This window comes from Mustela nivalis (genome assembly GCF_964662115.1).
Source record: "Mustela nivalis genome assembly, chromosome: 12".
Taxonomy (NCBI): domain Eukaryota; kingdom Metazoa; phylum Chordata; class Mammalia; order Carnivora; family Mustelidae; genus Mustela; species Mustela nivalis.
The window spans coordinates 86,821,652-86,846,223 of NC_139031.1; the positions used below are offsets into that span (position 1 = coordinate 86,821,652).

The window sequence follows — 24,572 nt, forward strand, 5'->3', positions numbered from 1 at the left end:
CAGGTGCCCCTACCATTAGTACCTTAACTGAAGTTACATTTACCACGTTGGTACCATGTTACCATTACCACTACCGCCTCCTGCAGCAGAAAAGCAAAATATTTTCTATGCAATGCTTGTTCTTCCTTATAATATTGTTCTCAGGTGGGACCATCAAATGATTTTTTTCTCCTGATATTTTCAGTAATTACACAGATTCTATAGGATATTAACACTGAAATTCATTTATAGCAACAAACCATGTTTTTAAAAAGCAATGAACATCATAAAGAAGCTTCTATTAAAAAGTTTGAGAGAAAAATAGTCATTTAATTACCTACATAAGAGCTACCATGGTCTGTGTAGAGCCAGTTTTCAATAAACAAAGTTTTAAAAAGCTGCTTCTAAATTGCTTGTCAAGGCTACAAGAACAACTGAATGGAAAACAGCATATTAATAGGCAAACAAAATGTGGCCATCCAATGGAACTGAAAGTCTCATGATATGACTGTTCCCACCAAGGATCATTTTATGCAAATTCCTTCAGTTCAGTTTGTCATCAGCCTACACTAAAAATCATTCCCAAACCAACTAGAACTACCAGGATGTCGGTAAAACCACATTACTTCATTTTATGATGTTTCATTTGGAAGCAGTCAGAGAGGCTAAAGTGAAAACATGGTTGGGTCACTCCTGTAAAGACAGTAGAGATTTTGGCACATTCCTTAAAATTCATCTATCAGCACAGCTGAAAATGTACTAAAGCCTTGTTCCTTGGATTCAGTTGGAATTCAAAGTATATACTAGTTATATATATACTAGTATATAAAGTACACATATACTAGTTAAACATGTGTGCTTAACTTTAAAACATTAATGCACAGAATTAGGATTATAGTTCAGCTAATTACCCAATATTTTAAATATAAATAATTTTTTAAAAGATTTTATTTATTTATTTATTTGACAGAGAGAGAGAGAGAGATCACGAGTAGGCAGAGAGAGGAGAAAGCAGGCTCCCTGCAGAGCAGAGAGCCCAAAGTGGGACTCAATCCCAGGACCCTGAGATCATGACCTGAGCCAAAGGCAGAGGTTTAACCCATTGAGCCATCCAGGTGCCCTAAATATAAATAATTTTTAAATAAAATTATTTGAGAGTTAAACTTCCATGTTGTAGGGCTAAAAACTTTCAAAAGTAAATCAACATTTTTTATCATAATTTTAAGCACTTCACTTTCTCTAGCCATTTTTTAATAGTTCAAGTCAATTTCACAATTCACAATTTCACAACAGATAACTGCATGAATGATATCTGGAGTAAGTGGTAACAACACGAGAATTTTGATCAATCTGAGAAAATTATTTATATATATAAAAATATATAAAACAATTTTTAATAATTTATATAATTATTACTAATTGATAACTATTATGATATAAAATTAATTTTTTATAATATACATAAAACAATTATATATATAAAAATTAGGCCATAAGGTGGTACAGGCATTTTTTTCCTAAAAGCCTTAGAAAACCTTCCTGCATTCTAAAAGCATAACAATGGTCAGAGGGCCATTTTCCAAATAGATTTAACTTTTGGGAGGGGTTAAGTTCACCAGAAAGTTTCAAAATTTCTATTAAGTAAAACCACCAGTAAATTAACATTCAGTCAATTCAATATTGACACTTAAGAGTCAAGTAGAATCAGCAATTTTAAACAAAATCTCGAGCATCACTTACAAGCTGCTCTGATTTTACACCATACAACTGGACCGTCTTTGCCACGTTTTTGGACACAGCTAATGTGAGGTCTGCATCTACAGCGGCTACATTTAGTTCACTGCAGAAAACAAAAACAGACTTTCATTATTAGCAACACAGTTCATCAACAAAGTAGAGAACAACATATAAACTTAAACCCAATAAGCAATGTAGTGATTCTTTTTATAGATTTCACTGATTGCTTCCAAGAATTGGTTGCATTGTTTCTTTTTTCCTCCTAAATTCGGCATTAGGGAAAAGTGCTTTGAGATGGCTTGGTTAATGACCAGTTTCTCATTAATAAAAGCACGTCATGTGTGGGTTCAGGCTGTGATTAAGAGAGTAAATTGTGTACAGATTTTTAAAGTAGCACTCTTGTTAATACTGATAAGTGCAATTAGAGACACCATATCACAGACATCTGCAAGGAAATGACAGCTTTTGAATGGAAATGATGACCTTGAAAGGACATAGGCTAAAAATATAAATTACACATGATACATAAAGATGCTCGGTTTCTGTAGAAATTATGTCAATCCATGCTATTTTGTAGAGTAGCTTTTTAAATATATCAAAAGCATACAAAATTTTAATTTGAAATTTTAAAATTTGAAGTCTTGAAGTATTTGTTTTGCCCCACTTATTTTCAACTTTAACATGGGATTAGTTGGGATTGCCAAAAAGGAAAAGAAAAAAAGTGTTTACAAAGACCATGGAAAAAATACTGCGAGTTAAAAACTGCACAAAAACTCATACATAGATAGAAAGCAGGAAAAGTAAATTACTATGGCTCTGAGGTAGCAAAATAAATCTTGGCACTTGACAGATTCTCTTTATGAAGAAAGTGAAGGACTTTGAAACATAGGTGCACACTGTGTGTAATAAAAATGCCCTTTCAAAAAAAAAGATGCCCTTTCATAAATAGTGAGTCAGACTTTATTAAATTCTATTGAATACTGGCAATAACCACGCTTCCTTAAGCTTCATGTTATATTTGATTACAACATCGCGAAGCTGCCCTGAAGAATGGGAGAGATGCCTCTTTAACATTTCCATAAATAGGTCAAAAGATCAAATCCACACCCCCAAACAAAGGATCAAGTTGAATCTAAGACTGTTCTTGTCACTACCATACCAAACTGATAACAGAGACATTATAGTAAAAAAATCTAGAGTCAGAACTTTGGAAAGGCATGGTAATTATGGAAAGATTCCAGATCTTGATCACATGGCGATCTCGACACCATAAAGGTATGTCTGCAGCTGGATATATGCTCACAAACATTGTACCTGTGGCTTCTGGGTTCTACTACACATGCCTGCAAGTCACCAGGTTCAAACCTATAGTCCAAAACAATCTAGACAGTCCTACACTTTGGTCCTCTATTGCCTAACTACTATTTTTATTTCTCAAAATGTTCATCTACAAATGTACAGACCGACTGTTATGACCACTTGTTAGCTGTGACAAGAACTGAGATAGTCTTAATAGCACATTCATCTGGGTAAGTGTAAATGTCTCCAGCAACAGTATAATTACATTGTCTGCAAGCACTCAGGTGGCACCTCCACGAGGATACCTGGCCTTCTGAGAGATTTAAAAGCTGTCGCATTCTCTTCGAAAGCTCAAAATAGCAAACACAAGTAGGCTAATCAAGATTATAATCCTGTGTATGCCATGAAGTACTTTATGGACTTAAGATAAAAAAAACACTAAGCTCTATACTTTAACTTCTCAGTTTGTAAAATTATTTTTGTGCTTATTTTACTATATAATATTATTTACTATGGCATAAAAATTAGGTTTACTTTGTATCCTTGACAAGATACAGAATAATTATAATAAGCTATTTTTAGACTGTATTTAAATGGTTTTATTAATTGGAATCTTAAGTACCTACGATATATGCACTGATTCACCGCACAACTCTTGATTTAATTGCAGGACTAATTACTTGAATAATTTGAAGTAAATTAAAACATCACTAACAAATGTGGCAGGCATTTCACAGCATGCCACTTTATAAAAACACGTACCTTGCTATAGTTTTAATGATACCTTCAAGTTCATCCACGGAAGGAGGATTGCGACCACCAGGGGGAAAAACCAAGTTGATAGGATCAAAGAGTCGAGATAGAGATTTTGATAAATAAGCAGCTTCATAGGGTTGCAGTGAGTCTTTCAAAGCTTTTTCTGGGCTGTGGGGACAAAATTTAAAACTAAATGCTATTGTATTAGGTTATAAACACCTTTCTTAAAAACTGATCTTCTATATAAAATGTTAAACCCTTTATGAACAAAAAGAAAAAAATTCTGTTTAAAAATGTATATATTTACAAATACATTTCATAACTAGACACTTATTGAGAACTGAACATTTTAATTTACACATAAATCCTATGTATAAATGTAATATAATACATGCCAGTATCTACTGTGGTAATTCTGTCTTTGAAACTAAAAGAACAACAATGTAAAATCTTACTCATTCTAATGGGGCTATGCCTTTGCTTAAAAAATCCAGTTTTTAGAGAGTATCAAAGCTTCACAAGAGACTTAAGTGTACAGAAACCTGCTCTATGAACTCGACCCTTTCCACCTGCTGCTGCCATTTCCCATAGAGCTCCTCTGTGAGAGGGAAGTGCACAGGGTCTAGGCTGTTATCAGCCCTCCAATGACAAACTAATAGAAGGGACAAAACAAAAAGTGTTTGGGAAAGTGCTATGATCACATAAATCCTCCCGATTGAAGTCCTAAACTCATTTATTTTACCATATTCTTCACAAACTGGAACTTGGCCTACTATACACATCTTTCCTTCTTAATCTTCCCATGTCTCCAGTTATCTGTATTTTCCGTTAGCAGTCCCTCTATCAGGTCTTTTATCTTTCCTTTGGCAATACTATCGAAATGTCTAGAACCATTATTTCCATCTGCTTTCTTATTCCTATAATTAACTCCTTATCTTCTCACGTCGCCTGTGTTTATAATCCTTCTACCAGTCCTTCTGTTGTCTTTCTTTTTTTCTTAAGCCCCCTTTCATTCTAAACATCAACCTTAAAATCCTCTGATTTGCTCCACTGTATATGAATTATGAAACCTAGCTTTTTTTCTTTCCCCTAGAGGTCACAATGCTCTTGGTTTGTACATCGTAATTCCATAGTTATCTCTTAACATTTCTCATTCAGTAAGCATTTCCCTCAGCACCTATTTACTGAGAATACTATGTACCAGGCATTGTTAAGTGCCGGGAAGACGTAGATTACAAGTACTTTACAATGCAGGAAAGAAACGTGCAGGTAAAGTGCTAACTATAGTGATTTCTATAATAGGTGAAGATAGAACACAATGGGAATGGGAAGGACGGTGTCTCAACCGGCCTGACTCAATCTGAGTCCTCTATTGAAGACCATCTACTTAAATGTCTTCACTATTTTTGCTCCTTTCATTTACTGACCTTAAGAAGCCTCTTTCCTATTCTGCAGATATTTCAGTTCTGAATTATAAGTACTAAGAGCCTCCTGTCTCTGAATCTGCACTAAAGATCCTTGGAGACTACGATGTCAAAACGGATAACTTTCTGGGGAGCCTGGGTGGCTCAGTCAGTTAAGTGTCTGCCTTCAGCTCAGGTCATGATCCCAGTGTTCTGGGATCGAGCCCCATGTAGGGCTCCCTGCTTACTGGGGAGCCTGCTTCTCCCTCTCCTCCCTGCTTGGGCTGTCACTATCTTAGTCTCTTCCTCAAGTAAATAAACAAAATCTTAAAAAAAAAATAAACAAAACAAACCAAACTGATAACTGTTCTAAAACTCAACCTGTTTGGAAAGTCTGCTTTTATTTTAGCTTTACTAGGGATCTTCCATATTTGAGTCATCATTTCGAACTATTCTTCTAAGATTTCCAAGCTTGAAGACAACTTTTCAAACTCCCACTGTCCCCATCTTGTTTGCTCCTACAAATACTGTTAAGTCTCTACAATTTGCCAGGTAATTCCTAGGTGTGGGAAATATGGTAGTCAATCATTTAAAATTCCCTGTTCCTCTTAAAGTTTACTAATGGGAAACTTACGGTTGCTAATGAGAAAGACAAACACAAAAATAAACACACATTTTTAAGTGTTTTAAATATGGAACATGAGAGTCATAGTTTTAAGAGAAAAATAAAGCAAGCAAGCCAGAAAGAATGTATTCAGCTCTCTCTCTCTCTTTATCCTATTTTGGATCCTATAAGGCGAGGGAAGTTTTGCTGAGCAGAACTGAGGAGAAAGAGAGAGCCAAAGGACAGAGATTTTCAGGATAAGATCATTCCAGGCAAAGAAAACAGGAAGTGCAAAGGCCCTGAGGAGGGACCACACCAGGCTCAGTGCACCAAAAACTTAGAGGAGCAGAGCACGTAAGTGCCAGGCTAGTAGCACGAGATGAAGTCAAACAGAGAATGGGTGGAATAAATCATGCCAGTCTTTGTAGGTCAATAAAGGTGCTATGCTAGATTTTACTCAAAAGAACTTGCTCTTAGACCTTACTGTGATCAATGCTACAGAATCCTTTCCTATTCTCACCCTCCATCAGCCCACCAGGTCTGTCCTCCTCTGTCTGCAGCCAAGTATTTCAAGGAACTCTCATTAGCATCCTGATTTTTCTAATCCACCTTCCTTTCAAAACTCTTACTAGAAATATCTTATTTAGATGGTCTCTGTATCTGCTGCTAAGCTACCCACATATTGCAGAGAAAAAGTAATTTGTATCTATTATACATCTATGCAAACCCCTTAATTTCGAAAGACCTGAAGCACATGGTATTAACTTACAATTCTACATTTGCAGCCCCTTGCTTTCTACAGGTGACCATTTGCCTCTACTTTACACTAAGACCAAACCATTGGCAATGGCCTTCATCGACTTGGATTTCTCTAGTTTTTTTCTCCCTTTGCGACTTGATCTACTCTCTGACTTTCCTGTTATCTCAAAGAAATAAGTAGCTTTATTTCTTTTTCCATATCAAAACTTCTCAGAAGAATTGAATCTACTTCCTTTCCCACTTTTTTTTTAAAATAAACTGCTTTCTTGAGAGAGAATTCACATTCAATTCAACAATTTTTTAAACTGTACAACTCAAGGGTTTTTAGTATGGTCACAGATATGTGTCACCATCACCATCAGTTTTAGGATATTTTTATCATCTCAGAAAGAAACTTTGTACCCTTTATTTATTTATTTATTTATTTATTTTTAAAAGATTTTATTCATTTATCTGACAGACAGGGATCACAAGTAGGCAGAGACACAGGCAGAGAGGAGGAAGCAGGCCCCCCGCCAAGCAGAGAGCCCGATGCGGGGCTCGATCCCAGGACTCTAAGATCATGACGCGAGCCGAAGGCAGAGGATTAACCCACTGAGCCACCCAGGCGCCCCACTACCTTTTAACTATAACCCCTTTACCTCCTCACTCTATCCCCAACCCTAATCAACTACTAATTTTTATCTCCACAATTTTGCTATTCTAGAATTTCATATGAATAGGATAAAAAAATTTTATTTTTTATGACTGGCTTTGTTCACTCAGCATAATGTTTTCAAGGTTCAGTTACACTGTAGCAGGTATCATTCCTTTTTATGGCTGAATAGTATTCCATTGTATAGATATATATCACTGTTTTTTACCCATTGGTCTGCTGATGGACATACGGGATGTTTCTATCTTTTGGCTATTATGAATAATGCTGTTGTAAGCATTTGTTACAAATTTGTGTCAACGTTTAAAAAATCTGCTTAATGCTTTCTTTTGTAATAAAATATAAAGTTTATCATTTTAGCCATTTTTAAGGGTACAGTTCGGTGGTATTACGTATATTCCTACTTGACTGTGCAACCATTGCCACCATCCATCTACAGAACTTTTTCATCATCCCATACAGAAACTAGATCCATTAAACAATACTCCTCAATCCACCCTCCCCAAACATGTTTTCACTTGTCCAGGCATATACTTAGGAGTAGAATTGCTGGGTCATGGTGACTGGCTTTAGTTGTTTGAGCAATTGCAAAATGATTTCCAAAGCCCTATGCCATTTTAGATTTCCACCAGCAATGTATGAGAGTTCTAATTTCTCCACATTCTTGCCAACACTTGTTATTATCTTTTTGATAAAAGCATCTTAGTGGTGTAAAGGAGTCACTCATTGTGGTTCTGATTTGCATTTTCCTGGTGGCAAGCATATTTTCATGTGTTTATGGGCCATCTGTCTATGTTCTTGGGAGATACGTCTACTCAGATCCTTTGCTCATTTTTGTAGTTTTTTTTATTTAATTTTATTTTTTCAGTGTTCCAAGACTCACTGTTTATGCACCACACCCAGTGCTCCATGCAATTTTAATTGGTTATCTTTTATTGTTAAATTTGAAAGTTTCTTCCATATTCTACACACAAGTCCATTGACAGATACAGGAGTTGTAAGTACTTTCTCCCATTCTTGATGGTGTCTTTTGAAGTACAAAAGTTTTAATACGTTAAATAGTCCAATATGTATTTTCTCTTTTGTTGCTCTTGCTTTTGGGGGTCATGTAGCTAAGAATTCTTTGTCAAATTCTAAATCATGAAGACTTGCCTGCATATTTTGTTCTGTTTTATATTTTTGACCTTATATTTAGTTTTTTTAAATCCATTTTGAGTTATTTTTGTATATGGGGTGGGGTAAGATTCCAGCTTTATCCTTTTGAATGAAACCATCCAGTTGTCTTACCACCATTTGTCAAAAGAGTATTCTTTTCCTGCTGTATGATCTTGAAAAGCTTTTCGAAAATCAGCTGACCATTGATACATAAGTCTTTTCTAGACTTTCCACTCTTCTTTCTTTTTTGAAAGACTTATTTATTTATTTGAGAGAGAGAAAGAGAACATGCTTGGGGGTGGGGGTAGGAAGAGAGGGGAAGCAGACTCCCCACTGAGAAGGGAAGCTGTCTTGGGGCTCCATCATAGGACTCTGGGATCATGACTTGAGCTGAAGGCAGCCACTTAACGGACTGAACCACCCAGGCATTCCTGGACTCTTAATTCTATTCCATTAATTGGTATGTCTCTCCTTTTACCAGGACCTTATCATCTTGATTACCATTGCTCTGTAGTAAGTTTCACAACTGGGAGGCATAACTCCTACTTTATTCTCTTTTTTTCAATACTGACTTGGTCATCCTAGGGTACCTTGCAAATCCATATGAACTTTAGAATCAGGTTGTTACTTTCTTAAGATTTTTTTAATTTATTTGTCAGAAAGAGAGAGAGAAAGCACACAAGCAGGCAGAGAGGCAGGGAGAGGCGGAGAGAGAGGCAAGCTCCCTGCTGAGCAAGAAGCCCCATGCGGGACTCGATCCCAGGACCCTGGGATCATGACCTGAGCTGAAGGCAGTGGCTTAACCCACTGAGCCACCCAGGTGCCCCAGGTTGTTACTTTCTACAAAAAAGTCAGCTGAGATTCTAACAGCAACTGAGGTGAATCTGTAGATCCATTTTGGAAATATTACTATCTTAGTGATGTTAGGTCTAGTGATTCATGAACATGAAATGTTTTTCAATTTACGTAGCTTTGATTTCTTTCAGCAATATTTTATAGTTTTCAGAGTATAAGCTTTATACTTCTTTTGTTAAATTTCTTCTTTTAAGTATTTTATCTTTGTGGTATTACTGCCATATACAGTGTATCTATTAATGCCACAAATCCAACAATAAGCCGTTATAATTATCACTCTACAATCTGTCACCATTTCCATAGCACATTATAGCTCTGCTCCCACCTACATCCTTCATGCTCTTATTGGCAATGTATACACATATATTGCATTTCTATGTGTTATAAGCCCAACAATGCATTCTATACATATTTTATACAACTGCATTTTAAATCAGTTAAGAGAAAAAAGGAGAAAACATGCATTTATAGTATCTTTTATAATTCCTAACTATCTTCACTGGTGCTCTTCATTTATGTGTACTTGAATGACTGACTGAGATGACCTGGTTTTGGGCCTGAAGAACTTCCTGTACTATTTCTTGCAAGTTAGGTCTGCTAGAAACAAATTCTCTCAGTTTCTGTTCATCTCGTTACGTCTTCACTTCTCTTCATTATGAACAACAGCTTTACTGAATACAGGATTGCTGCTTCACAGTTTCTTTCTTTGAGCACTATGAGCCGATCACCTTCTGGCCTCCTCTGTTTCTGCTGAGAGGTCAGTTATAAATCTTTGGGGCTCCCTTATAAGTGGTGAGTAGTTTTTCTTTGCCTCGTATCGAGATTTTCTCCTCATCTTTCACTTTGGACACTTACACCACAATGTGTCTGTTTGTGGTTTTTATGAGTTATTCCTACTCGGAGTTTGTTGAGCTTCATGGGTGTGTACATTGTTTTTCAATAAATTTCGGGAGTCTTCAGCCATTATGTCTTTGAGTATTTTTTTTTCTTCTCCTTTCTCTCTCTCATCTTATTGTGGCACTCCCATTACATATGTGTTGCTATGTTTAATGGTGCCACACATTTCTCTGAGGCTCTGTTCATTTTTTTTCATATTTTCCTATCTGTTCTTAGGCCTAAATAAGTCTAGTTTCTGGTTGGATAATTTTTTTTAATGCTAGTTCAAATCTATTATTGAGTCCCTCTAGCAATTTTTAAAATTTTAGTAACTGAACTATTCAACTGCAGTATTTCCATTTGATTCTTTTTTTATAATGTTCATCTTTTTATCGATAATCTCCATTTGATGCAACACTGTCATCTATGACATACTTTTAGTTCTGTGAACACAGTTCTAATGGCTAATTTGAAGTCTTATTCTATTAAATTTGATGTTTGGTCACTCTCACAAGCAGTCTCTGTTGCTTGTTTTTTACACACACCCCCCAACTCCACTGCCACTCAGTGTATGGGTCATACTGTTATGTTTCTATGTATGCTTCATTATTTTTGTTAGAAACTGGACATTTCAGATAATACATTATTACAGCTCTGGGTACTAGATCTCTGAACCTCTAGGGTTTGTTATTGTTATTTGCTTGTTTTGTGACTGGTTAGATTATTTTAGTGAAGTCTATTTCTTCTCACAGTGTGAAAGCTTTGTCAGAAGGCCATACCTATGGGTATGCTCACATCACCCATGGAGAACAGTGGTGCTGACAGGGTTCTGTTTCCTCTCTATCGTGGACCATGCTCCTTTTTAATTTTAAGGAAAGCACAGAATACAAAACAAAAACTCTATCTCCTGGAGATAAACTACTATTACTATTTGTTGTGTATACTTCCAGATCTTTTTAGGGGCAAAAATATGGGTTTAAAAATAAAACTAAGCCAAAAACAGAATGAAAATATATATTCTATTTTATATAATATTAAAAAATGTATTAGTTCTTCGTATATCAAGAGATGAGTGAAGTTCTCTTGCTCCTCTTCCATTAGTTCTTATCGAATCTCTATGTTTAGCAGAAAAGTTATTGAAGAGAAAAATGTAGTTTCATTCTATCTTCCCAGCCATGCCATTTATTTTGCCAGTAAAAACTTCTACATCCTATATTTCACTAGCCAGAACTTCTCACTACAGTGGATACAATTTAAGTATTTAGAAAAATAAAAACTGAAAGAGAAACATTTATATCCACCCAAAATTTTTTTACAAGGTAGGTGATAAGAATCTGCTGTTACATGAGTCAGCCTTGTCACACTAAATGATTCTGGTGTTTAAAGAAAATATGCAAACCAATCAATTCATTTGTTGCTCAAAGAGAAATTTGAAAATAATATTCTTTTTCCATTTAGGAGGAAAGTTGGCCGCTTTAAACTTACTGATATGGTATACTCTTTTCCAAAGTTGCACCTAACTACATACACTGTATGTTATTTCCAAAGTTGCACCTAACTACATACACTGTATGTTAGTTGCAGTAACTACATACACTGTACTTTATGCATAAACTAAGACATTTCAGGTTTAATTGTGACTATACTCAGTTTTTTCCTACCAGACTGAGAAGCTATCCCAGCGTAAGATTTCCCCTGTAGTTCCTGAACACACCAGTTACTTTTATATCATATTTATTCCTGTGGTCCATCAGTAATGATACTATCTATTATAATTATAGGTATATTACCAATTAAAAGATAGTGACCACATATGCTGATCTCCTACCTTCTACTCACCCTCCTTGGTGCCATACTTTATATCAGATTCCAGTTAGGAACCAGGCTGCTTAACTAATGACTTATTCATTTATGTGCTGCAAAGTCTTCTGCAGTCTACATATAAATCATGATTATTACAAATATATAAGATTAGGATATTCCCATTCTCTAATTTTTAATAAAAACAGAAGACAAAATCCTTATCATGACAACAAACAGATCTGATTAAATAAACATACTCATAATCTGGCTTTTTTGGTATGAAGATGTCTTGTGTGTCATCTTCCATATGTTGTAGGTCAACACAGAGGTCTGTAGTTCCACTTGCATTAAAGTTTCCTTGCATATTTTGGCTGTATTGTTGAAGACGCTTCCATAAGTCATTATAAAGACGTAATAATTTAGGGTATTCTCCTTCGAATGCCTGTTTCAAAAACATAGAAGCTGCCAAGCAAAATAATAACATGATAAACAATGTAATAAATGTTATATTATAATAACAAGATAATATAAAAAATATAAATATAAAATATATAATAATAAATAATTATTTATTATTTATTATACTAATGATGGTAGTATATAATACTATCATTATTTATTATTTAAGTAATAATAAATAATAAATAATTTTAAAACAGTAACAGATAAACAATAAAAGCAAAATGTGGCAAATAAATTTTCTTTTGTATATGCTGATGCTACAATAGCCTATACTAAAGGACAAACCAAATATCTAATGAGACTTTTAAAAATGCTAGTAAAAGTAATTTTCCTCCTAAATTGACCACTGCATTTGATATGTGAACCATATTTTGAAGCCTAATCTATAAAGAAACAGACAAATCAACAATTATAATTGAAGATTTCGATCACCTCTCTTGCAGTAACTGATAAAACAGTACACAGAAAATCAGTAAGTATATGGAAAATCTAAACAATACCCAAACTCACTTAATTGATATTTATATAAGACTTCATCAAAAATAGCAAAGTAGGGGCGCCTGGGTGGCTCAGTGGGTTAAGCCGCTGCCTTCGGCTCAGGTCATGATCTCAGAGTCCTGGGATCGAGTCCCACATTGGGCTCTCTGCTCAACAGGGTGCCTGCTTCCTCCTCTCTCTCTGCCTGCCTCTCTGCCTACTTGTGATCTCTCTCTGTCAAATAAATAAATAAAATCTTAAAAAAAAAAAAAAAAGAAAATAGCAAAGTACACATTTTGAAGTAGAATAACAAGACCAACAGTATTTGATGCCATAAAACAGTCTGAATAGATCTAAAAACCTTCAAGTTATACAAAGTCAGTAACAGAAAGAAATCTTCAAAAATCCTGAATAAGTACCCAGAAGTAGAATTGCCAGATAAGATATGATAGTTCTATATTTAATTTTTTTGAGGAACCTCCATATTTCCACAGTGGCTGCACCAATTTACATTCCCACCAACAGTGTACAAGGCTTCCTTTTTCTCCACATTCTAATCACTTATTATTTTTTGTCCCTATCCCTTTTTGCAAGAATATAAAGCATACAAAGTCTCCTCCAACCTAACTGGCTAATCTTGAATCCACTTACAATACAAAAATGACCACCCTTATTATCTCACAGAAACAAAAAAGGTCACCCCAAAAAATCCCTTCAACTTTTTACCCTCCATTCCCGTATAAATGTTTCTAGTTTTCAGCTTTCTGCACAGGAATCAAGTATCCATTCCATAGAACACACACAATAGAATAACAGTAATAATACTATCTTCAGTAACATGATTTACTGAAAAGAGTTCATGGGCTTTTGGGTGGAATTCTCATTGTCCTTTCATTATATCCCAATAGGGCTAAAAAAAACCATTATGAAGTAGTCAGATAAGTAAAAAGTCAAATGAAAGAGTGCCTCTTCGTGTGGTTTTGCCACCAACTGGACAAACATCTATCTGCATTAAGATTTTCCATTTTACTTTTGATTTTTAGCGATTTCTTCTTCCATTTTAATTCCATTTTATATAAAATTATATATATAAAATTTTACATTAAATATTTATAGGACAATGAAACTAAATCTATACAACTAAGTACATTTGAAGAAGCCTATAGCTTTTATCCCTGGTCTCTCTAATGTATTCTTCACACACACCCTCCCGTCCGCCCCTGCTACTGGTAATCATTTTTTGGATTTTATGGTTTATTATTCCATTTCTTTTTTTTTTTTCTTAAAGATTTTTATTTATTTATTTGACAGACAGCAAGAGAGGGAACACAAGCGGGGGGAGTGGGAGAGGGAGAAGCAGGCTTCTCACTGAGCAGGGAGTCGATGCGGGACTGGATCCAGTGAGCCCAGGATCATGACCTGAGCCGAGGGCTGACGCTTAACGACTGGGCCACCCAGGCACCCCTATTCTTCCTTTTCTTAAAAATATAAGTCAAATATATACTTAAGCCACTCCCTAACTTTGGTAAACAACAGCATACTGCACACATATTTCTCCACTTTTTAAACTTAATATCTTGGAGATCATTCCATAGCAGCATATAAAGATATTCCTCATTTCTTTTTTTGGGTCTCTTTCTCATTCTTTGTCTCTCTCTCTCTTTCTTAAGATTTTATTTACTTATTTGAGAGAGAGAAAATGAGAGAAAGTACACAAGAGTGGGGAGAGTTAGAGGGAGAAGCAGACTCCCTGCTGAGTTGGGAGCCCAATGTGGGACTCGATCCCGGTACTCCAGGATCATGACCTGAGCCGAGGGCAGTCCCTTAACCAACTGAGCCACCCAAGCATCCCTCTCATTCTTTTTAATAGTTGTATGGCATTCCATTCTATCGACGCACAGCTTGTTTAATCACTTAAGTGATGAACACTTGGGCTACTTCCGTTTTTTTTCTATTCCAAATAATGATCCAATGAATAGTCCTGTGAATACAACTCTTCATGGTTTTGCTAGTGCGTCTATAGAATAGATCCTTAGAAGCAGAACTGTGAGTAAAAAAGCAAATGCTTATATGACTTCATTAGATACTCTGAACTCCCCTCCAATAAGGTCTGTATTTGAGTGATGTTTCTCCACAGGCTTATCAACAGAGTGTGTTTTTAAACTTCTCTGATTTTTTTTTTTTTTTGCTCATTTTATAGATGAGAAATGGTGTCTCTATGTACTCTTTTATTTTGCATTTCTCAATTCATGGGGAACACTGAGCATCTTTTTCAAATTAAAGGAAGCTACCTTTTATTCCCTTTAGGATTATTGGTCTTTTTCTTCTCATTTTAGCAGCTTTTTATAGTATGGATACGAGCTTCTTTTCTATGATGTAAGTTATAAATGTTTTTCAAGATTGTCACTCGTCTTTTTATTTTGCTAAAGGTTTTTTTCCTGCCATGTACAAAAATTTTTTTTTAAAGATTTTATTTATTTATTTGACAGACAGAGATCATAAGTAGGCAGAGAGGCAGGCAGAGGGAGAGGGGAGGAAGGAAGCTCCCTGGGGGCAGAGAGCCTGATGCGGGGCTTGATCCCAGGACCCTGGGATCATGACTTGAGCCAAAGGCAGAGGCTTTAACCCACTGAGCCACCCAGGCGCCCCCTGCCATGTAAAATTTTTAATATAATCAAATCATCAATCTTTTCATAATTGCCTCTAGATGTTAAATCAGTTAGAGACGTTTTCCCTATTCCTAGCTTACTCACTGTTTTCTTCCAACCCCCGAATGGTCCATAGTTTACATTTAATTCTTTGATCCATTTGGCATTTCACTCTACTCTTCAATTCTGAATGCTTTATCCATTTCCTAACAATTGAGTCACATTTGTGTGTTCAACAAATCCTCAAGAAGGATTTAATTAAATATCTTAGTCTCATGTTTGCTTCCTTTTTCTACCTCAGTGAAAACTGCTTCATGTTTTATGTTGATGACATAAAATCTTAATTGCAAAGGATCACATATATAATAGTATAAGGAGAAAGGTAAAAAGTATTTGGTATTCTATTATCCTAAGATAATCACTCCAACATTTGTGTCCTTTCATATCCCTGTTTATCATACATATACACTGTTATTTTCTAAAAGCACTTCACATTAGGATCTCATTTAGCTTGTAAGAGCTTACTATTTTTTTAATGAAAGGTATTTTTATTTTTAATTTTTCTGCTCAACTTCCTAATTCTTACAGCCTTTAAATATTAATTTAACACTTTAGGCATCCATTTCAATAGCATGTCAGTTACATAATGAGCACTCTGCTTTGTGACAGGAACATAATATGGAACAGAGGTACTGATAAGCTTTCTCTAGAGCCCGGTGGAATGTACAGGCAAGCAAGGAGGTGGCCCATTATGAAATGGGATAATTACTAAAATTGGGGACATATAAGAGCTTTATGGGAGCAGACAGAGGATGTCAAACCCATATCTAAGCATGTATATGGGGAGGGAGATATCAAGAACACTTCATTTCTAAACTGAGATTGGGGAAACGAATGTGAGTTATCCATATGAAGGGGAGGATACAGACATGTGTTTCAGGTAATTGTAAAGATGAGATGAGAGAAGATGACTTATTCACAAACTAAAACTCCATTACAGAGATAAAAAATTAGAAAGGAAAAAAAAAAAAAAAGAGCACTGATAAGAAGAGACTAGAAAAGTCATGTTGGGAATGTATCCTGGGAGTAACAGGGGAAGAAGAGTGGAGGCAGACCAGGGTTCCCATTGTAACAATTAAAGAAGCAATATACATTTTTTATAAATTCAAGATGGGACCAAGCAGAGAACCACATGCTGGAGAAAAAACTAGCAGAGCTTTTAGTGGTTCACGGAACTGGAGTATAAATTTTGAAATTTAAGGACTCTCAACCCTAGTGTCCCATGGAAGATTTAGCTAGCTATGGACTTGCAAGAGAAGCTTGGGAACTAGGTCTAAAACTTCAAAGGGCAGAAGTAAAATATGCTTGATATTTGTGGAAACATATTGGAAACAAAGGCTAGCTGAAGGGAGAGAACATGTCACAAACACACGCAGTTCTTCCTTCCCAGGAAGACATTCACCAGATTCTGAAGTTTCATGAAGCAGAAGGCTGAAGAGCCTTGTCTGGAAACTTCTGGATGGCAGAGCTAGATCAAACTCAGTCTTTCAGGGATGAGGAGACAAAGACCCTCCAACGTCTCAATTAAAAACCATGGGAGAAGCATCCCCTCCCCCCAAATAAAGAAAAATTAGAGATAGACTGAATCTTATTAAAACTGCAACTACCCCAATCCAACCCAACCCAAGAATGAGTGGAAACAATCAATCTATTTATGTACAACTAAACTGCCAAAGGGTGAGAAAAGAGAACAGTAAAAGGCTTCAGAATATGTGAATAAAATCTTATGAATCAATCAGACAGGCAGTTCTACAGAAATGAACAGAAACTTTGAAAAAACATATGTAAATAGCTCATAAATATGTGGGAAAATGAGTATCATGAAACACTAGGGAAATAAAATTAAGATTGCAATGTGATTTGACTAAATGTCCACCAAAATGGTTAAAGGAAAAAAACATGAACAATAGCAAGTGCTGACAAGGATGTGGGAAAATGTGGACTGCCAAGGAAAGTTTAAATTGATGCAACATTTAAAAAACTCTGGCAGTAACTATTGCAGCTGACCATAGGTAAACTCTATTACATACTGTATGAGTTTCTATAGCTGCTGTAACAAATTACCACAGATTTGGTGGTTTACTATAACATAAATAGATAATCTTGCAGATCTGGAGGTCAGAAGTACAAAACTGGTCTAAGCCAAAATTGAGTTATCAGCAGAGCTTTGTTCCTTCTGAAGGTTCCAAAGGAGTTTTTCCTTGACTTCTCCACCTGCCTATACCGCTTGGCTTGTGGGCCCCTTCACATAATCACATCTCCTTCTCTGACTCTCCTGCTTCTCTCTGACCCTTCTACAGGCCTCTGTGACTATACTGGGCCTGCCTAGATAATCCAGGACAATCTCTCTATATCAAGATCCTTAAATCACATCTGCAAAATCCCTTTTGTCATGTAAGGTAACACATGCAAATCTCTATGCAACATATAATTTGGTCCACTATGTGTACCTATTTTCTAGTCCCAAGTTTATTCCCAGTAAAAATGGACAGAATTGTCATAGTAGCCTTAATCAAAATAGCTCAAAATGGGAAGCAATCCAAATGCCCATCAATAATATGGTGGATAAATATACTCTGATATATTTACAAAATGGAACATTTTATAACGTTGAAAATGACCTACAAGTGCATGCAACAATATAGAGGATTCTTAGAAGCATGCTGAGTGAGAAATGTCAAACAGCAAATATAAGAGTACAAACTGGATCATTTTATCTGAATAAAATAATAATTTTAAAAAACTGTGTCATTAGAAATGAATGAATACTCTTATATAGGAGAAGGGCAGGCAAAACCAGGAGACCTGAGGGGAGCTCCTGGGTCAGATAATACTTTATTTCTTGATTTTGAGGCTGTTCTTCATCTTGTTACATAGCTATATTAATATAATATATATATACATATATATTATTTTTTTATTATTAAGTCTTATATTATAATAAATGATTTTTTAAAAAGATTTTATTTGACAGACAGAGATCAAAAGTAGGCAGAGAGGCAGGCAGGACGGGGGGAGTAGGCTCCCTGCTGAGCAGAGAGCCCGATGCAGGGCTCGATTCCAGGGCCCTGAGATCATGACCTGAGCCGAAGGCAGAAGCTAAACCCACTGAGCCACCCAGGTGCCCCTACAATAAATTATTTTTTAAGAGTAATCGGTGAACCTGGGTGGCTCAGTCGATTACGTGTCCGACTCTGGATTTCAGCTCAGATTGTGATCTCAGGGTTGAGGGACCAGGCCCCATGTTGGGCTCCTTGTTCAGCATAGTATCTGCTCATCCCTCTCCCTCTGCTCCTATGACTCCCCACTTGCTCACATGCTCTATCTCTAAAATAGATAAATAAAATCTTAAAAAAGAAAAAAGTAACACGGAATCAATGAAAAATTTTTAATCTTTTAAAATTTATTTTTTTGTTTTATTGAGATATAACTGACTTATAACATTGCATTAGCTCAAGGTGTGCAATATAATGACTTGAGATATATATATATATATATGAAACCAATATATATAAATACCTATTTATATATATACCAATGTAAGATTAAATATCTTTTTTTTTTAAAGATTTTATTTACTATTTGACAGAGAGCGAGAGAGAGAGAGATCAAAAGCAGGCAGAGCAGCAGGCAGAGAGAGGGGGAAGCAGGCTCCCTGCTGAGCAGAAAGCCCGATGTGGGGTTCAGTCCTAGGACCCTGAGATCATGACCTGAGCCGAAGGCAGAGGCTTAACCCATTGAGCCACTCAGGTGCCCTAAGATATTGAATATCTTTTATAAGATATATATATGAATACATATATATATTTATGAAACCAATATAAGATATTTGTTAACATAAGATATATATACATGAGATATATAGATATATATATATATAGAACCAATAAAAGATTTTTATTAGAGAATTACATGATCAAATTTTCCCTGCAAAGAAAGTCTCCAAAAACTTATTTGATGACTAAGACTCACCTTCCTCTAGGTTCTATAAACTTTTAGTACTTTCCTTTTTTTAAAGATTTTATTTATTTATTTGAGAGAGATAGAGAATGAGAGAGACAGAGCATGAGAGGGGGGAGGGTCAGAGGGAGAAGCAGACTCCCTGCTGAGCAGGGAGACCGATATGGGACTGGATCCTGGGACTCCAGGATCATGACCTGAGCCAAAAGTACTTTCTTAACTAACTGAGTGACCCAGGTGCCCTAAACTTTTAGTACTTTCCTAAAAAAAGACTTCAGTTCTCAACAACAGTTATTCCTCTTTTTGAACAAACTCCAAGTTTTTGACTTTAGGTACTTAACACAGGGTGCTTTGGAAGGTCTCTTATAAATCCATTTGAACTCTACAGTGAAAAAGTGCTTCAACTGCAGGGATCAAAATACTTAAATGAAGGTAGGAGATGTAATTCCTAATATGTATTTTTATTTATTTATTTATTATTATTATTATTATTATTTTAAATTTTATTCATTTATTTGACAGACAGAGATTACAAGTAGGCAGAGAGGCAGTCAGAGAGAGGAGGAAGCAGGCTCACTGCTGAGCAGAGAGCCAGATGCGAGGCTCGATCCCAGGACCCTGGGATCATGACCTGAGCTGAAGGCAGAGGCTTTAACCCACTGAGCCACCCAGGCACCCCCTAATACGTATTTTTAAATTGTACATTGGCTTTTAAGAAATGTATCACAATTATCATTTAACATGCACATCATTCTAACGTTTAAAAAAATCTACATTAAAGAAAGTACTCATAATTCATACAGGTTGCTTATCACCCTACTTCTCAGGACAACTAGACTACTGATTTATCACTATATTTTTAAAAAGGTAAAGAAAAAGAGTTTTAGCATACATGTCAAGTATTAAAGCTTTCTAAATCTTAAAAGATATATATCTCTCCAGTGTATCTCTTACTCACGCTTGGTTTTCCAAAGCACTACAGAAATGTACCACATAGCTCTCTTAATTGTATGAATCACCTCCTTGAATTGCGTAAGAGTTTTGAGAGAATGATATTATACAAAGGTTTTAAACATTTTTTTAAAGATTTGCTTGCCAGAATATTTTAAACATATTTCAAAAAATGTTTTAAGTTCTTAAGCTTTTATCAGAGGACGCTGACATTTTTTCCTCACTTGATTCCTCCCTCTTTTCTTCCTTCCAGTCAACAAGCGCTCATTGAAGTCCTACTGTGTGCCAGTTACTTTTTTAGCTATTGAAAATACTGCTGTTATCAAAATAATATTTTGATTAGATTACATTCTAGTGGGGGAAAGGGGATCCAGACATGAGAAATAAATATTAACATATATTAACAAGTGATATGAGCTATGTTCTAATTTCAAAGAGCTTAAAATGATCATGTTTATCTTGCTTTTTTCTACTAAGTCTTAAAAATATATATATATATCATAACACAACAGGTTGGTCAACAAATACTATTACCTAGAAGTACAATATAAAAGTAATAAAGCTTAGAACTCATTTTGTAAATAACTATCACCCACAGATAATTAAAGTGGCAGATACCCTATAGAAGCTTTCAAGGTAACAAGTTCAAGCCCCATTTTTAATAAAGTAAATTCACTGTCGTGGGTTATATTTTATTATACCTACTAGAACTTCTTTTTACTCAGCATGAACATTTATAATCAGAAAGAACATGTTCCTTAGTAGGAAAATTTCCCTTTAGATATTTTCTGCCAAAATATTACTTACTTAGACAATCTGTTACATTGTGTGTAATCTTCAACTCTGCAGATGGTTGCATTCCTTAATATTGCCTGTCTATAATTTTAAGAAGTACTACAGCACACTTCAGGGACTGTATGTGCTATATAAATGGAAGGTGCTTTACAAACAACTTGCTTTGGAGTTCTCCCAAAGGAAGTTATTAAAGTAATAATGCTATCAGAAGTAACAAACTACTGTGAATGTGAAATATTAATGGAATTTTCTGCCCCAAATATTCTATTTCCTCTCAGTAGCTTCTTCCAACTATACAAGCTAGACAGGTCCTGTAATGAGAACTGGAAAACATCTCCTGGATTTGGTAATTAAAAAGTAGGTCATTGCTTACTTTAATGAGAACAATTTTGATAGAATGGTGGCAGACCACTGGAGTACACCTAGTTGAGAAATCAACAGGCTGGAAATGAAGACAAAAAACTGCAAACTACTCTTGTGAGAAATTCAGATAAAAAGAGAGATCAAATAGTAACTAAAGAGGAACTCTCTAGTTTTTAGTTTTCTACTACATTAGAGTGACTTGATAGGTTTCCTGTGAGGAAGAAATCAAAAGAAAAGGAGAAACACAAGTTAGAACAAAGAGACCAAAGAATGGTGTTGCTTCCAGCAAAGGGTAAACAAAGCAGACAGGTGGCCAACAGTGAATGGGTAGCTCTGAAGAATAGGATTGTCACCTCACTCTCAGAGATCCACTGGGAGAAAATAAGGCTTTTCTTAGAGGGAAGGTCCGGGATATTGAAAGAATTTCCCAATGCCACTAATTATCTTAATAACCCAGGAGATGGGGCTGGTCACTGAGAGTGAGCAGAATGGGAAAATGAGAGCATGTGAAAAATGTGAAAGGCTTGTAATGCTCAAGGATAATGAGAAAGCAGATGACCAAAGAGAAGTAAATGACAGTACCATTGAACACACACATACCATAAACATTTTGAAACGTACTTTTAACTATTACTCTTAAAACTAGATGAGATACTTCTGCTTCTTGTCAAGGTGGAGTAACAGGGACCAGAATTAACCTATCTGAAACAACCAAAAAAACAACAAACAAAATATATGAAATAATGGTTTTGAAAACACCAGGCATTCAAAGATAGCATGTAATAAAAGACAGTGATCCCTGAGAGAAAGGAAATAAATGAGGTGAACCCTATGACCACGCCAGTGTCATTGGGGACTCACTAACAAGTCGCAAAAACTCAGTTTTCTAGCCCTGCTCACAGGTACTGTTGGCTACCAGAAGCCAAGGCGGGATGCCAGAAACTACAGCTCCAAACAGGCCCCAAGATCCAATTTTCGACTGGTTTGATCCAGTTTAGACACTGTGTTAACCCTCCAGATGACCTCATCTAACTGTAATTAACAAAAACACACCTAACAGCCTATGACCCATCCAACTGTGCACATTTAGGAGAAGAAAAGAGGTGGTAATCTTGGTTCTGAAGCCTCCTCTTTCCTGGAAAAAACCCCTCTGTTAATGTGCTTACTAGCCCCTCAATTACCCTAACCCCATAAAACCCAACTGGGGAGAAGGTGACTTTAGAGCACGAGCTTCCCTTCTCTATTCTCTGGCCATTGAATAAATTACATGCTTGCCATCAAATACTGTATTGTTTTGGCCATTTGGCAAAAGGTATCGACCAGGGAAAGAACCTACCAGTTTGGTAACATCAGCTTATTTCCTACCAGGGGCTTCCATAGCCTAGAAGGGGAAGAGCCGCCTCTACCCCTACTGTCCCAAGGACCAGGAAAACTGAACCAACTAGAATTGATGGGACAGAAGACCAGAGAGAAGAGAGCTGTTCAAAAGATTAACTGCGGAAATCTGCAAATGGTCCACCATTAGTACTCAGCAAAACGTTATGCAGCATATGTGTGTGAGAAAAGTTCCAGAGTCTGGGGAAGAAACCATACAGGATTAGAAAGAATATACCTGTTACTTACATATGACTGGGAAGCAAGCCTGTTCCTGACAGCCAGGTTGGAAAACCTTATGATTCAGAATATTTGGTAGAGTACGAAGAAAAATATTGCCTCAGGAGTAGAAAATAATTAGGTCTAGACCAAATACTGCTCAGGTTTTGCTAGTGAATCTTAACAAGCAAGACTCAAAAAAACCAAATTGTTTCTAAGTAACTTGACAGTATCTAAGAACAAGAATATTTATAGGAAGATTAAAGTGTTAGTATCAAACACTGTAAAATTCATGTCTGATACCCAATCAAAAATGATTAGATATGCAGAAAGTGAAAAAACTACCCGTAAGAAAATTCAATCAGATTCAGAATTGAGAGATGACCGAATTAGCAGATAACGACATTTCCTTTGTAGCCTCACCTCCACTCATTATCTGTGTGATTTGTTGGCATGAAATTTACCTTACACAATTTCTACTAAAAACCAATACTAAATAATACTGGAAGGTTCAACTGGTTAAAGGTTTGAAATTTTTCAAGAATGCTAAAGGCAATTTTCTTTGATACAATCCTGCCATTCAGAGAAGAGATATTCAAAATAGGAACTAAATTTACACACTACAGTAAAGAAAACACTGACTTTAACAACTCCAAGCTTTCAAAGAGGATTATAAGTATATTTTTAAGAAATAATTTATTTTTAAAGAGAGAGTGAGTGCGGGAGTGTGTGCATGAGGTGAGAGAGGAGCAGAGAGAGAGAGAGGCTCAAGCAGACTTCTCCCACCCCAACTCTGGGCTCCATCTTATGGCCCTGAGATCATAACCTGGGCCCAAATCAAGAGTCGGACAGACACTTAACTGAGCCACCCACGTGCCCTGAGTACATTTTAAATAAATGCTTAAAAACAGATATCTTGCATAGTCATAAATGAGCTTTTAACATTAGTTTTCTTTTATTCTATCTAAAAACTGAGGTTTCAATCAATTTTATAATTATGCTTATATATATATATATATATTTTAAAGATTTTATTTATTTATCAGAGAGAGAGAGGAGGAGAGAGCAGGCACAGGCAGACAGAGAGGCAGGCAGAGGCAGAGGGAGAAGCAGGCCCCCCGCTGAGCAAGGAGCCCGAGGTGGGACTCGATCCCAGGATGCTGGGATCATGACCTGAGCCGAAGGCAGCTGCTTAACCAACTGAGCCACCCAGGCGTCCCTATGCTTATATATTTTATAAGTAAATTTATATCTTTGTATTTCCTTTCTGGCATATTAGTAAATACATTCCATTAAACATAATTGACTTATGATATGAGAAGTTAATATTAAAGAAAACTTCATGGTGATTATTGTTTTCATGAAAACCCATTACTTCCATA

The 24,572-nt window shown here is 35.9% G+C and overlaps 1 protein-coding gene across 1 annotated transcript in view; it reads right to left on the reverse strand.

Moving 5' to 3' along the window:
* The window catches only part of COG5 (component of oligomeric golgi complex 5), a 294,139-nt gene that overhangs the window by 56,803 nt on the left and 212,764 nt on the right, over positions 1-24,572 (reverse strand). Inside the window, exons 12-14 of the mRNA XM_082691956.1 lie at positions 12,139-12,343; positions 3,778-3,939; positions 1,720-1,819 (exon numbers count right to left, since the gene is read on the reverse strand). Of these exons, the coding sequence (XP_082548082.1) occupies positions 1,720-1,819; positions 3,778-3,939; positions 12,139-12,343 (467 nt within the window). The remainder of the gene's footprint in view (positions 1-1,719; positions 1,820-3,777; positions 3,940-12,138; positions 12,344-24,572) is intronic.